The 14,652-nt window shown below is 60.0% G+C and overlaps 1 protein-coding gene across 1 annotated transcript in view; it reads left to right on the forward strand.

Annotated features, from left to right (window-relative positions):
- The window catches only part of MUC6 (mucin 6, oligomeric mucus/gel-forming), a 72,993-nt gene that overhangs the window by 27,769 nt on the left and 30,572 nt on the right, over positions 1–14,652 (forward strand). The window contains exons 17-31 of the mRNA XM_074273574.1: positions 454–548; positions 2,198–2,330; positions 2,511–2,760; positions 4,010–4,062; positions 4,256–4,365; positions 4,745–4,896; positions 5,939–6,080; positions 6,315–6,425; positions 7,417–7,602; positions 8,081–8,320; positions 8,859–9,015; positions 11,056–11,202; positions 11,700–11,762; positions 12,661–12,726; positions 13,689–13,937. Of these exons, the coding sequence (XP_074129675.1) occupies positions 454–548; positions 2,198–2,330; positions 2,511–2,760; positions 4,010–4,062; positions 4,256–4,365; positions 4,745–4,896; positions 5,939–6,080; positions 6,315–6,425; positions 7,417–7,602; positions 8,081–8,320; positions 8,859–9,015; positions 11,056–11,202; positions 11,700–11,762; positions 12,661–12,726; positions 13,689–13,937 (2,154 nt within the window). The remainder of the gene's footprint in view (positions 1–453; positions 549–2,197; positions 2,331–2,510; positions 2,761–4,009; positions 4,063–4,255; positions 4,366–4,744; positions 4,897–5,938; positions 6,081–6,314; positions 6,426–7,416; positions 7,603–8,080; positions 8,321–8,858; positions 9,016–11,055; positions 11,203–11,699; positions 11,763–12,660; positions 12,727–13,688; positions 13,938–14,652) is intronic.

Below are 14,652 nucleotides of genomic sequence, written 5' to 3' on the forward strand. Positions count from 1 at the left end.
AGTGTCTCAGCAAGGCCCGGAGCCTGGGACCCTGCCAGGGCTGCCCCTGGGGCCACCTTGGGCCTGCAGAGCCAGGGCAGGTGACCCTGTAGCACAGGAGCAGCCTCTGGGCCACCCGGGGCTTGGGGGGGAGAGGCGCCTCTGCTGGGCAGGGCTGCGGCCCCTCCTCCTGCCTCTGTCCTCAGGCTGGCACCCCGGCCTCTGCCAAAGATCCCCAGAGAGGTCGGAGCCTTTGGATTCCTGGCCTCCTTCGGCCCCCAGTCCGTTCTCCCCTGGAACCCCTACCCCTGGAACTCCCCCCAGCCATCCCCGGGCCAGCTCTACCCCCAGCTTCCCCCCACGGGCCCAGGACCATCGGCCCAGCCAGGCCCTCGTCACCCCTTGGAACACAGGGGGGGGCCATACCCCCCCTCATCCGGCCTGACCGGGCCCTCCCTGCTTGCCCTCCCCCAGAGGTGTGTGCAGAGTCTCACTGCTCCGTGCTGGTGAAGAAAGGGACGGTATTCGAGGCCTGTCACGCCGTGGTCAACCCAGCGCCCTTTTACAAGGTAGCGGGCCCCTGCAGTGCACACGCGCAGACGTGCATTCACATGCACTGCAACAGATCTACCCCACGTGGGCTGCACACACACACACACACACACACACACACACACACACACACTGCACGTGTGCGGCATCACGGCGGGCGTGCAATGGACACAAGCATGCGATGTGCACACCACGCACTACAAAGCACACATGCACGCTCACACACAACAGCCATGCGTGCACACAGGAGCACACCAGGATGACTAACTCCATTTCATAGATAAGAACACTGAGGCTCATGAGAAGATCAAAGGCCTCCCTCCTGGCTGAGGAGCAGCAGGACCGCTGCTCCCTGCTGTCCCTCCCTGGGCATCCCTATAGTCCCTACCTGTGCCAGGCTCTGTACCAGGCCCTTTACAAACATTTCATTTAATCCACACAATAGCCCTTCAGGGGCAGGTGCTAGTATTATTCCCATTGTATGTAACGGGCTCTCCTGGCAGTTACAATTACTAGCTTAATAACCGGTAGCGCACTCAAGGACAGCCACGTGTAATCTTAAAAGCCTTTATTATACCTACTCACATAATGCCCAGACTGATGCCCTGACTTGTTGGTTCCCGAGTGAACACCTGGTCAGAAGACCCACATGTTCACTACCAAACTCCTTACTTCTTTTGGCTATCCATCTTGGCTTGGCCACTCAGGCTAGGAAGCCAAGGTGAAGAACGCCAGGTCAAAGAGACCGCCTGCTGCCTGCAGTGGGCTTACATAGGGCCTGTGAGGTCACACACACAGCCAATCAGCGAGAGAGTCACCCATTACGAAGCTATCTCAATATGGCCAGGATCCCGCCCAAGGGCAGTCCTAATATCCACAGAAATTACTTCTGGGCCTCAGTCTCCCGATGCACTGTGGCACCCATTTAAAGGCCCCTTACAATTGTACAGGTGAAAAAAATCGAGGCAGATATTGGTTAAGTGAGTTTCAGAGGGCCAGGCCCTTACTGCGTCTGAGGCAGGACTCGAACTCCCCACCAGCTGCCTCAATGGCTTTCCCGGGACTGTTGCTCTATGGCCCCGAGCCCGGCAGCGAGCCCCTTTCACAGTGTAGGCCGCAGCCAGGACCACAGTGGCGTTGGCTTTGCGTTCAAATCCAGCCTCAAAGAGTTCGGGAGCAGCCCCCGGGGAAGGTCATTTAACCTGCTTGCCTCAGTTTCTTCATCTGCAAAATGAGCTGAAGAAGAAAATGGCAGACCCCTCCAGGATCTCTGCCCACAAGCCCCCACCTGGGGCCATAGAGCCAGACACACATTTGTCACAAGGGTCCCATTTCTCTTTCCTTCTTTCTCCAGGGGGGTGGGGAGGGGGAGGGGACATGGGATGTTTTTCCTCAGGAGGTTTATGCTTAAAAATGGCCAAGATGTGAGCAGGAAAAGCGAGGGACGAGGGAGAAGGTCCGGGAGCCCTCGCCCTGAGCCTGGGCCCGGCTCCCCGGGGCTTTATTCCATGACCGGTCCCCGTGCTGGCCGGGCAGAAGCCACAGAGCCGGGCTGCCCCCTCCTAGGTGTGTCCACACTGTCCCAGAAAGCGCCCGAAGCTCTGCAGAGCCTTCCCTCCCCCTCTGCGGCCCCCTGACTCCTCCCACTCTTCCCTCCTGCTCCCAGAGGTGCGTCTACCAGGCCTGCAACTACGAGGAGACCTTCCCCTACATCTGCTCGGCTCTGGGCTCCTACGCCCGCATGTGCGCCTCCATGGGGCTCGTCCTGACCAACTGGAGGAGCGCCGTGGACAACTGCAGTACGTGGCCCCCAGGGGCCCCCTCGTCCAGGGGAGGGCCAGGGCCCGCCCTCGGCACCTCGCGGGCTCAGGGAAACCCCGGGCAGCTCCAGAAACGGGACCCAGCAGCCTCCCTGCCAGTGGCCCTGAGGGGCTCTGGGACGGGCACAAAAAGTAATTCCTCCTGGTCTGTGCTCGCAGCCATCTCCTGCTCTGGAAACCAGACCTTCAGTTACGAGAGCCAGGCCTGTGACCGCACCTGCCTGTCCCTGGCCGACCGCAGCCTCGAATGCCACCCCAGTGACATCCCCGTGGATGGCTGCAACTGCCCCGAAGGGACCTACCTGGACCACAAAGGTGAATGTGTCCGCCAGTCCCGGTGCCCCTGCTTCCTGGAAGACCGGAAGTTTATTCTGGCCGACCAGTCCACCATCATCCGTGGAATTCCCTGGTGAGCTCCACAGAGCTGTGGGAGGCTTGCTCTCTGAGCATCCGAGGCCCAGGGGAGGAGGGTTTCTCCCCACTTTACAGATGGGGAAACTGAGGCATGAGGTCAGTGATTTGTCCACAGTTCCAACATGAAGCTATGGCCGGCCCAAGGGGACAGCTCAGCCTCCCATTGGCTAGGCCGGTGCCAATCAAGCCAGAACCAGGGCAGTAGAACAGAGCTTGGGCTGGGCAGGAAACTTACTGTTCTCCAGCTCAGAAGCAGAGCTCTCTCACAGACACACACTACACACATCAACACACACATCACACAGTCTACAAGACGCTAACACACATACACACACATACACACACACATACTCTCACACACACACGCACACACATACACACACACATACTCTCACACACACACACTCTCACACACACACACACACATACTCTCACACACACACTCACACATACACACACACACGCACACACATACACACACATACTCTCACACACACACTCACACACACACGCACACACATACACACTCTCACACACTCACAGACACACACATACTCTCACACACGCACTCACACATACACACACTCACACACACACACTCTCACACACTCACAGACACACACATACTCTCACACACGCACTCACACATACACACACTCACACACACACACACTCTCACACACACACGCACACACATACTCTCACACACGCACTCACACATACACACACTCACACACACACACACACTCTCACACACTCACAGACACACACACACACACTCTCACACACTCACAGACACACACACACACACTCTCACACACACACAGACACACACACACACACTCTCACACACACACACACACACACACGCACAGAGGTGCTCCATGATCACCCCAGCTCAGTCCACACTTTCCCCTCGCCCTCAGCTCCTCGGCTGACACATTTCCCCCTTCTCTTCCCCATCCACAAGTGTTTTGCCGGCGTCTGCCTGGAAAGAGGGCGGTGACAGCCCCAGAAACGGGAGAGGAGCCGCCTCCCAGCCCCCCTTCCCAGCCCTGGGGAACAGGAGTTTGAGGCAGGAAGGTGGCTCATCTGGGGATATGGGCAGCGCCCCCGGAAGCAGGGGCTCGGGGTTTGACTCCTGCTTTGGGCCACTGCAAACTCCAGTCCTCAGAAACGCTGTGGGGATCAAAAGGCTGCCCCCCCAGGGGCCACTCTGAACTCTGCCTTCTCCTCTGTTGCAGCTACTGTGTCAACGGGAATCTCAGCTGTACGGGCAAACCTTCCGATCCCTCAGGTAAGCGGGGATGGGACGGCTGGGCTGGACGGCCCCACGGCCCGCAGCCTGGGCTGGGGAGCAATGTCCGAGCTCTCTCTTCCTCCCCTCCCCCCCTTCCCTCACCCCTCCTCCTCCCCTCCCTCTCCTCCTTCCCCCTCCCCCCCTCCTCTTTCCCCTCCTCTCCCCTTCATTCTCCCGTCTTCCCCTCCAGAATCCTGCAAGGCTCCCAAGAAATACCTGTCATGCTCCCAGTCTTCAGACAGCAAATACGGCGCTGCCTGCGCTCCCACCTGCCAGATGCTGGCCACCGGCATCCAGTGTGTGAGTTCTCCGCCGGGGAGAGGGCAGAAACGGGGAGGCCCCCGCCCGCTGGGAGAGCGGCGAACCCCAAAGCAAAGCCGCTTCTCCCCTCAAGGAGCCCCACCCTTGCGGGGTCCCCCATGGGCCTCGGGGACGAAGAAGGGGGGGGACTGCTGCGCACCCCAGGCCCGGGCAAGGCCGAGAACCGGGGGCTGTGGAGAGCGGGGAGACGGCCAGTCTGGGGCGCCACGGAGGGGCTGGGGAATGCCCGGGAAGCCCAGGGAGCAGCAGCGGAAGGGACCCTGGAGCCCGCCGAGTCATCGCTTTCCCGAGGAGGCACTGGAGGGCCCCAGGCAACGAGGGGCGGCCGAGCTAGCCTGAATTAGCCCTCCCCCCCCAGGTACCCACTAAATGTGAGTCTGGCTGCGTCTGTGGCGGGGGGCTCTATGAAGACCTGAACGGGGACTGCGTGCCTCCCGATGACTGCCCCTGCGAGTTTGGGGGCCTTTCTTACAGCAGAGGAGCCCAGATTCAAACAGAGTGCAAGACGTGGTAAGGAAGTCGTCCCCCACGAGTCTGGGGGCGGCGAGGGCAGGGGCCTCAGCAAGGCCGGCTCTCTCTGGTCGTCTGCAGGAGAATCGGCACCTCCAGAGCGGGGGTCTGGGGGGGTGACTGGGGGGGGCATAACTGTGTGTCTGGTACATATATGTCTCTCGTGTCCCTGTGCGTGTCTCTGTATGTGTGGCTGTGGCTGCCTGGGAAAGGTCCGGGCGCCGCAGAGGGACGCCGGCCAACACGTGTGACAGGGCAGCCAGACACGCCCCGCCGCCACGGCTGTGTGAAGTGGGAGGGGATCCGTCCCTGGCCTTCTGCCCCGGCTCGACCTCCCCGGAGGCCGGCTTCCGTGTGGGCCGCACGGCGGGAGGACGTTCAGGAGCCAGACGGGGCCTGACGGTGGAGCAGGCGGGTGGCGAAGGGCCCGGGCCCCATCATCTCGCTTGGGCCGGAGGGCGGGAGGCCGACCCCGAGGGGAAGGCCGGAGCCTGCTCCAAGCTGGCCCGGGCTGTCTGGGTGTCCTATCCCAGCGCGGGAACTCCCACCCTGGAGGCTGCGAGGAATCCGAGTGGCTCCTTCATCCATACTCCTTGTTTCTCAGAGAGGCCTAGGGAGGGGAAGGGCCAGCGAGGGGCTCGGCCAGCAAGGGGCCAGGTCAGCGAGGGGCCCGGCCAGCGAGGGGCCCGGTCAGCGAGGGGCCCGGTCAGCGAGGGGCCCGGTCAGCGAGGGGCCCGGCCAGCGAGGGGCCCCGCACGGCGCCCTCCAGGGCCTTTGGCTAGATGGCCGTCCCCCATTCTCCAGGAGATAGCCCCAGACTGCCCCAGCACCAGGTGAAGTGACTCCAGAGTGGCCCAGTCAGGATCCAGGGGGCCCGGGCTGTGGGGCCTCGGGCTCCAGCTCCCTCCCAGGGCCCGGGCAGCCCCAAAGGGTTCACAAGCCCTCCTCCGGCCCTCCTCCATAGAACAGGAGACACCGTCCCTGAGGAAAGTGTCCAGAGCCAGGCCAGGCCCACTGACCGCTCTCTCCTGCTCCCCCCCAGTACCTGCATGAGGGGGAAATGGCAATGCGCCAAGAAGGACAAGTGCTCCTCCACCTGTGCCCTCTACGGGGAGGGCCACCTGACCACCTTTGACGGGCAACGCTTCGTGTTTGATGGCAACTGCGAATACGTCCTGACTACGGTGAGACGGCCCCCAACGGGCATGCGGCTGTGGCCCAGGGCACCCCTGCAGTGACTGGCAGCTTCGCCCTAGATGTGCCCCAGACCCCCTGCCCCACATGTGCCCCAGCCTCCCTGCAGGAGACTGGCAGCTCTGTGGCTCCCATCCACTTCTAACGGACGGGGCCCTGGCTGGCAGGAGGGGAGCCTTTCCATTGGCCTCCAGCACGTTACACAAACTTTTTCTCTCCCTCAGGATGGCTGTAGTGTCAACAATTCGGATTCCACCTTCAAGATTGTGACAGAAAATGTCATCTGTGGAAAGTCAGGGGTCACCTGCTCTCGGGCCATCAAACTCTTTATTGGGGTGAGGAGTGGGTTTGGGGCCTGGCAGGGATGGGGAGGGGTCTCAGGCCTCTGGACATTTTCTTGTTCTTGTGTTGTGTGTGTGTCTGTCTGTCTCTTTGTGTGTCTCTGTGTGCATTTGTGTTTGCTTCTGTCTGCCACACACACACACACACACACACACACACACACACACACACACACACACTCTTTTCTCAATGGTTCCCTCTCCTTCCCCTCCCTCTTTTTGCCCTTCTCCTCTTCTGTCCCCTTCCCTCTCTTCTCCATTGCCCTCCTCTCTCTTCCCTCCCTTCCTTTGCTTCCATTGCTCCCCCTTCCTTTCTTCTTCTCCCTCCCTTCCCTCTTTTCCTTCCCTCCTCTTCCCCACTCCCACTTCTTTCCCTGTCTCCTTCAAGCCTGCCAGAACCTGGCCCTCGAGGTGACCAAGTTTAACTGTCTCTTCTCCCCAGACTCGTGGGCCACAAGCCCAGGACTGGCCCTCTGAGACTTTGCCCCCCCCCCCCCCCACACACACACACAGGGCCTTAGAAAACAAGTTGCTTTGGAACTCAGGGCCCTGGAGCCCAAACTGCCCCTGGGTGACAGGCCCTTGTGCCTGCCTATGGGGCCTAGAGCGAGTGCAGAAGCCCCATGGCTCCCCCCACGCAGCTGTCTCCAGAAGCCCCCCTGTCCCCGGGAGTGCTGCCCTTTTTCCGGATTGGTTGACGCTCTCCCCGACTCCTCTACAACCACTAAGGGACCCTGCGCCAGCCCTCTCCCAAGCTCCTCCACTTGGCCCCGTCCCAATCTGTGAGGCGTCAGTGGCCCTCCAGTCACTCCAGCCCCGCCAAGGCCCAGAACTCCCAGTGGGAGGGTCCAGGTCTCAGGTCTGAGGCCCACAGGGCCGGGAGATGGCCGGGCCGAGGGCGGGTCTGGGGGCTTCGCTCAGCGCCCCCCAGCCAAGCGGCTGGGCCCCCTGAGGCCGGGACCCAAGGAGAGCTGCCCCTTGGCAGGACCTGTCCCTCGTGCTGTCGGACGCCACGTACACCATCACGGGGCAGAGCCCCAGGGTGAGCATCCACGTGAAAAAGAACGCTCTGCACCTGATGTTCGACATCCTCATCCCCGGCAAGTTCAGCCTGACTCTGGTCTGGAACAAACGCATGAGCGTCTCCATCAAGGTGTTTCGGGACTCCCAGGTGAGCCTGGCCCCGGGTGCCCGGGCCCCTCCTTCACTCCCTGGGAGCCCCCGCTGCCAGGCCTGCCGGATGCCCCCGTGGTAGTGGCCTGGGAGCTCAGGCCCTGCATCCCCCACCCTGCCCGGGGCCCCATCACGGAGAGGAGGGGAGGGGGGCTCTCTCATCTGGGACCCCCCCAGTCTAGAAATTCAATGCAGCTCAGCGCACTGGCTTCAGATGGGTCCCACGCTTTTTGCTCGAGACCCCTCACTTCTCTTGGTGGGGGAGGGAGGGATGGTAGCGGGGGGAGATCTCAGAAGAAAACATGAGCTCCTTCAGTGCCCCCCTCCACTCAGATTTAGGGACAGCTGGGGGTGGGGTGGGCAGAAGTGCAGGAGAGGGCAGAGGCCGGGCCGGGGGCAGGGCACGGGGGAGGGCTGAGAAGGACTGGGGGCCCACACGCGGGGCACGGCTGACCCGGCCCGGGCTCCTTCCTCAGGACCCCCTGTGCGGCTTGTGCGGGAATTACAACGGCAACATGAAGGACGACTTCGAGACCCGCAGCAAGTACGTGGCCTCCAGCGAGCTGGAGTTTGTGAACTCCTGGAAGGAGAATCCCCTGTGCGGCGACATCAGCTTCGTGGCGGAGCCCTGCCTCCAGAATCCCTACCGGAAGGCCTGGGCTGAGAAGAAATGCGCCATCATCAACAGCAACACTTTCTCTGCCTGTCATAGCAAGGTGTGTGGGGGGGGGGGGCTGGGCGTGTGTGAGTACATGTGTGTGGGAAGCAGGGGAGGGGGCTTGGTACTGTCCTTCCCTCCTGGGGGCCTGGGCACGAGCCAGAACTACCCAGTCAGATGCCCAGGCAGAAGTGGCAAGAAAAGGCCCAGCCTGGCTCTGGCAGAGGGGAGGGGGCCCCGATTTCCATGGAGGACCCCCCAGGGAGCAGTCTTTTCCCACAGGCTCCTCTGGCTTGGGGTCTTTGCTAGGGGAGCTTGATCTCAACCTGGCAGCAGCTAAAAGGCCCTGTCTGCCCAGTGTCAAGCACCTCCCCCCTGCCTGGTGCTAGGACCCCCAAGGGCCCCTTCCCCCTGCCCAGCACCAGGCACCCAAGTGCCCCTTCCCCCTGCCTGCTATCAGGCACCCAAGTGCCCCTTCCCCCTGCCCAGCACCAGGTACCCAAGTGCCCCTTCCCCCTGCCCAGCACCAGGCACCCAAGTGCCCCTTCCCCCTGCCTGTTATCAGGCACCCAAGTGCCCCTTCCCCCTGCCCGCAGGTCTACCGGATGCCTTACTACGACGCCTGCGTGCGTGATACCTGTGGCTGTGACTCCGGAGGGGACTGCGAGTGCATGTGCGACGCGGTGGCAGCCTATGCCAAGGCGTGCTTGGACGTGGGTGTCTGTGTCGACTGGAGGGCTCCAGACTTCTGCCGTAAGAGCCCCGCTGCGTCTGGATCTTCGGGCCTTCTCTCGGCTGCTCCCATTGCAAGGAGGCAGGCTTAGGCTGGATGGGAGAGAGCCCTGGGAACGAGACGATCTCAAAGCTGGGGGGGGGAGCTTTGCCTTGGCCCCGGGTGGGCAATTCCCTCTCCAGAGGGCATCCAGGGACTGGCCCAGAGGCTCTGAGGGCCCTTTCACGTCACATGGGCTGGGATGCTCACAAGCCCGACCATTGGTCCCTATCTCTGCTGCCTCATCCCAAGCAAGCGCTAGAGCCCTCAGACTATGAGCGCAGAACCTCTGGGCTCAGACTGGGGCCTGGCTTTCCTGGGTTATCTCCCTAGATATGGAAGGAGCAGAGAGGGCTCAGGATCCCCACCAGGGCATCCCCACCAGGGCATCCCCACGTCCATCAGAATGGGAAAAGAGCAGGGTCAGTCCTAGGAAGTGATGTGTGAAGGAGGGCAGAGAAGCTGAGCGTGAATTCTAGCCCTGTCACTTGGGACCCTCTGTGTGCCCTGGGATAGCTCTGTCAGCAAGGTGACCAGGAGTGGACGAGAGGCTCTCTCCTCGGGTCCTTGGATAAGTTGAGAACCTTTAAGTGCCCTCTCACCAGGCTGAGAAACTCGGACATTGCCCCCCTGATGAACAGGCTGATTCCACCCACATATCCATCCCGGTGCCCTTGCTCCAGAATTGATCATTCAAATAACCGCACTTACCCAGCATGCAAGATTTGTTTCTTGTGGTCTCGTAGGTCTGGGGAAAGAGAGAAGGCAATATGGATAGCCCCATTTTACAGCTGAGGAAGCTGAGGCTGGAAGAGAAGTAGATGCAGTCAGCTACTCCAGCTGAGACTTGTTTGGTTTTTTTGAATTCAATTTTATTTTATTTTTAGTTCCAAATGCTCTCCGTCCCATTTTTTGAGAAAGCCAGGAGGGAAAAACCTTACAAATGGATATAGTCAAGCCAAATAAATTCTTTGTTAGTGACATCTACAAAAAACAAGACGGGTGGGTTCTCAGATGCTCGGTCACTTCTCTCTCCAGCTGGTTACAATGTGTACAGTGGAGTTGCTAGTCTTTCAAAGTTGTCTTTACTATAGGGGCCACTAGATACATTGTTACCATTCTCCTCCATTTCCTCTGTCTGCTCACACAGATCCCAGGGTTCTCTGTCTTTACAATATCTTGTCACTAGATACATTGTTACCATTCTACTATATTTCTTCTCCATCAGTTCATACAGATTTCGGGGTTCTCTGAAACTGGCCCTTTCACTACCCTTTATTCTATCCCCTTTATATCCCAGAGCTTGTTCAGCCATTGCCCATTTGATGGGTCCCCCTCAATTTCCAGGTCACAAAAGGGGCTGCCATCAATGTTTTTGTGCATATGGGTCCTTTCGTCCTTTCTTTGATCTCTTTGGGATATAGACCTAGGAGGGATATCATTGGGTCGAAGGGTAGATTGGGTCACAGCTCCAAATGGCCTTCCAGAGTGGCTGGGCCACCGAGTTTCACTTTAAAAAGCACGAATGTCCCTGCATTGTCCCAGTAGTCCCTCCAGTATTTTTTTCTTGTCCTTTTCCCTTTTTTGTCAGCTTTGCCAATCTAATGGGTGTGAGGTGGTAGCCAAGGCCAGATGTGAATTCTGACCCCACAGCCAGCACTGCAGCCACTGGCCACCTGGCTGCCCCCATTACCTCCTTACCCCATCCTGTAAGCCCCCTGGACACAGAGCTACATTCTTCTCTCCCTCTCCCACCTACTTCAAGGGGGAGCAAACAGAACAGAGCTAGTCCCGGGCTTCCCAGTCCCCGTGTGCCTTTACCTTCTGGGCTTCCTCGGTTTCCTCTTTACCTCCCAGGCCAGCCCTTTGCCAGCCTTTTGGTGTGAACCCAGTCTGCTCCCGGGGAGCACCTGCTTGTGTTTGGGGTGTCGGCTCCCCCAGGCTGGTCTTTGTCCCGGCCTCTGCCAGCAGGGAGCTGGCAAGTTTTCTGGCTGCTGAGGGGAGATGACTTTGCATTTCAGCTCTCTATTGTGACTTCTTCAACACCCACAAACTCACCAGTGGAGATGGCAGCTACGAGTACACGAGGGAAGCCAACTGTACCTGGCATTACCAGCCCTGCCTCTGCCCGTTCTACCCCCAGAGTAACAAATACGTCAACATCGAAGGTGATGGCCTGACCACAGACAGGCACAATTTCCTGGGTTGGAAGGGGAAGGAAGTGTATTCATGCATTCATGTAGCACCCGCTGTATACCGGACACTGGGCCCACCACTCTACAGCTATGATCTCATTTGATTGGAGAGGAAAGTTCACTAGAGTTGTCCCTCGCACTACCCACAGGTGCACCAGCCACAGAGGCTCTCACTACTTGGGCCGGAGAATCAGTTCTGTCCTTGACATGAGCCCTTGGCCTGACAGTGGCCCCAGGGAGCAGGAGGGGGGGAGGAGCCCAGACGCCCTCAAGGGTTGGCCCCCAAGGGCCTCTGCTCCTCTCCCTGCATCAGTGTAGAGAGGCTGGGGCCCATTCCCAATGGCCACAGGGAGGCAGGTCCCTGCTCTCCAGCCCGCCCCACCCCCACCTCCAGGAGAGCCACAAAGGAGCCCCCACCCCTCTCAGCCCCTCTCAGCCCCTCTCACTTTCCATCCCCTGCTTTGCCATAGGCTGCTATAACTGCACTGTGGACCAGTACTTTGACCATGAGGAGGGCCGCTGTGTCCCTTGCTGTAAGTACTTTCCCACTAACCCTCTGGGGCGTCGGTCTCATCCTCAGCCCCTCCTTTGGCCCCGGGCCACCCCTGCAGGTAGGGCTCCTTGATCCCCATGGCTGGGGGGAGCTCAGGGCGAAGGGGCAGGACCAGTCCTGGGGAGGGGAGGTAGGAGCTGCTACCCTCCCCCCCGCAGGCCACCAACCTTAGAGCCTTGCTACCCAGACAGGCCTGTATTTGTGAGTGGGGGGATCCCCACCGAGGCTGTCCCGGGCTTGAGTCTCTGAGCTACGGGCGGGCTTTCTTCAGGGCCCTCTGGGGTCTTTTGGAAAGTCTAGCCACAGACACAGATCCCCAGGATGGACAGACAGAGGTCTGGCCCATGAAGGCCACTTGCCATCAGCAGCAAACAGTCAGAGCAAAGTTGCGAAGGTGGAGGGCCCCCCCAATGAATCAGTTGTCCCACCCGTCCTCCCCTGCCCGGACCTTTCCCAAGCTGGTGTTTCCAGCTCTGAGTTCCTGCTCTTCCCAGTTCTTCCCCTTAGAGCAGCCTTCTCCAGGAAGCTTTCCAGGATACCGCCTCCTCCCCTCCTCTCCCCTCAAACAACCCAGAGCCCTTTGCCAGCACCTCTGCACCTTTGCTCCCCCATGTGCCCACTCTCTTCCATGCCCTGGGCAGAGGCTCATGGAGACCCCCACTGTTACCCCTGCCCAGACCGCTAGTCCCTTGACCCTTTCATCTGGAGGGTGTCGAGGGAGGGGAGAGAGAAGCATGAAGGGGAGGCGGGCCCTGAGGGGCGCAGGCTCCCTCTGTTCTCAGAAAGGCTGGACAAGGACTCGCCACCTTCCTCAGGGGCTGGAGGGAGGCCTGAGGCTCGTGGCTCTTCTGTGACCCCCCCCCCCTCTTCTGTTTCAGCTAAAGCACTTCTCCCGACTCCATCAACGGCCACAACAGGTGAATGTAGCACCTCTAAATGTCAAGGTGACTCAGGCCCCCGGCTCAGCCCTGGCCCGTGCCCCTGCTGTCAGGGAGGTGTTGGCAGGCTCGGGGCCCAGGGAGACTGCTGCTGACCCCCGTGGTCCATGAGGAAAGAACCCCTGATTAGAGGGAGGAGTGTAGATGATGGAGCGGGGAGGGGGGAGGGGGTCAGTCTGACTCACAGAAAAGTCCAAATGGCCCGAATTTCTGCCAGAACACCGTAACCATACGGCCCAGGGGGAGGCGGGGGCGGGGGGGGGAGATGGCAACTCCTGGGCTTACAGGCATCGGATGGAGGCTCTCTCTGCATGAGCCCTGGGGAGGGGCGCTGCCCACCAACAGGGAAATCAGAGAGAGGAGAGGGGCTGGAGGGATCCTGGAGAGGGAGAGGCCCAGCACGGAGATGGGCGCGTGGGGCAGAGACCAGAGATGGCAGCCTGGGCTTCAAGGCCAATCCTGGGAGAAGGAAGGAAGGAGGGAGGGAGGAAAAAGGGAGGGAGGGAGACAAGGAGGGAGGAAAAAGGGAGGGAGGGAGACAAGGAGGGAGGAAAAAGGGAGGGAGGGAGACAAGGAGGGAGGAAAAAGGGAGGGAGGGAGACAAGGAGGGAGGGAAAAGGGAGGGAGGCCATGGGGAGGTCTGGGAGAGCGAGGACAGACACAAAATGACTTCACCATTAGGTATCTCAGGGACCAGGTGTTACTAGGTAGGGCTCAGAGGTCCTGGCTCCTCTGAGGACCGGGGCAAAGCCTGGTGCAGCCTGCGCCAGAGATGTGAGATGCTCCGGGGGGTGATAAATGGGGGTTCCTGCCCTGCTCACCTTTGCCTTCCATGCTCAGGACCGCTGCCCCAATCAGGTCCTGCCTCCTGGAGAGAGACAATGCCCCAGAGTCCCCTTTCCTCAGAGCTGAGTGGTAGATGGCTGCCCCAGGGAGGCAGTGGTAATAGCTAGACTATTTCCGCTCAGGACCACACTCCAAGACCACCCACCGGAGCACCAGGGGAACAGAAACCACCACTGTATTCACCACCAAGCCTTCGTCAAGCTCCCTCCAGACACCCAGCACATCATCCGAGCTGACCAGGCCAACTGGGACCGTCAGCTCCTCTTCCACACCAACCTCGGCCAGCCCTGCCACTTTTCCAACAAGCCCCCAGGCCTCTGGAAGGACCAGCTCAGCAGTCCTCAATAGCACGCAGCCCAGGATCACGAGTGGTAAACAGCATTCTGTCCTGGGCTCTCCCATCACCTGGCAGACCCCTGCTTGTTCACTCCCCCCGAATGCCTCTACCCTCAGCCTTCAAGGCCTGTCACCTTCACTGCCCAGGGCGGTGGTGGGAAAGAAAGCTCAGCAACCCAGAGGAGCTGGTGGCCCCACCCTGCAGACAAGGCCGCACTCTCTCACATGAAGTTTGCTGGAATGGGGCTCCTACAGCCCCTTCTTGGCCCAGGGCCTGCCCCCCAAACCCTCTGGGTTCCAGCCACCATTCTGGGCTCGGGCTCTGGGCTCCCTGCTGCCAGTGAAAAATGAGAAGGACTGACTCCAAGGGGCTCTGCTTTTGGTCAGAGGGGGTCCCATTGCTCTGCGTCCAGCTTAGCAGAGGGAACTGTACGGGACCATGGACAGGGCACCAGATCTGGAATCTCAGATACCAGAAGTACCAGTTGGCTTAGAATCCCTCCTCAGACAGTAACTGGCTGAGTGACCCTGGGAGAGCTAGTTCATCGGACTCGGTTTTCTCAACTAAAATGGTCATAAATCTCACACTTCCCCAGGGGGTGGTATGAGGAGGGCCCTTGGCACAACCTGAGGCTTTATTCCCTCATTTCTCATTCCACTGGCGTGCGGGATTCCTGGTGAGAAAACTGCGTGGGCCAATTCAGCTCAGCTCCCGCTCGGACAGTGAGAGTCCTAGAGTCCCCTGCCCTG

This window comes from Sminthopsis crassicaudata, chromosome 6, assembly GCF_048593235.1.
Source record: "Sminthopsis crassicaudata isolate SCR6 chromosome 6, ASM4859323v1, whole genome shotgun sequence".
In the NCBI taxonomy this organism is placed as follows: Eukaryota; Metazoa; Chordata; class Mammalia; order Dasyuromorphia; family Dasyuridae; genus Sminthopsis; species Sminthopsis crassicaudata.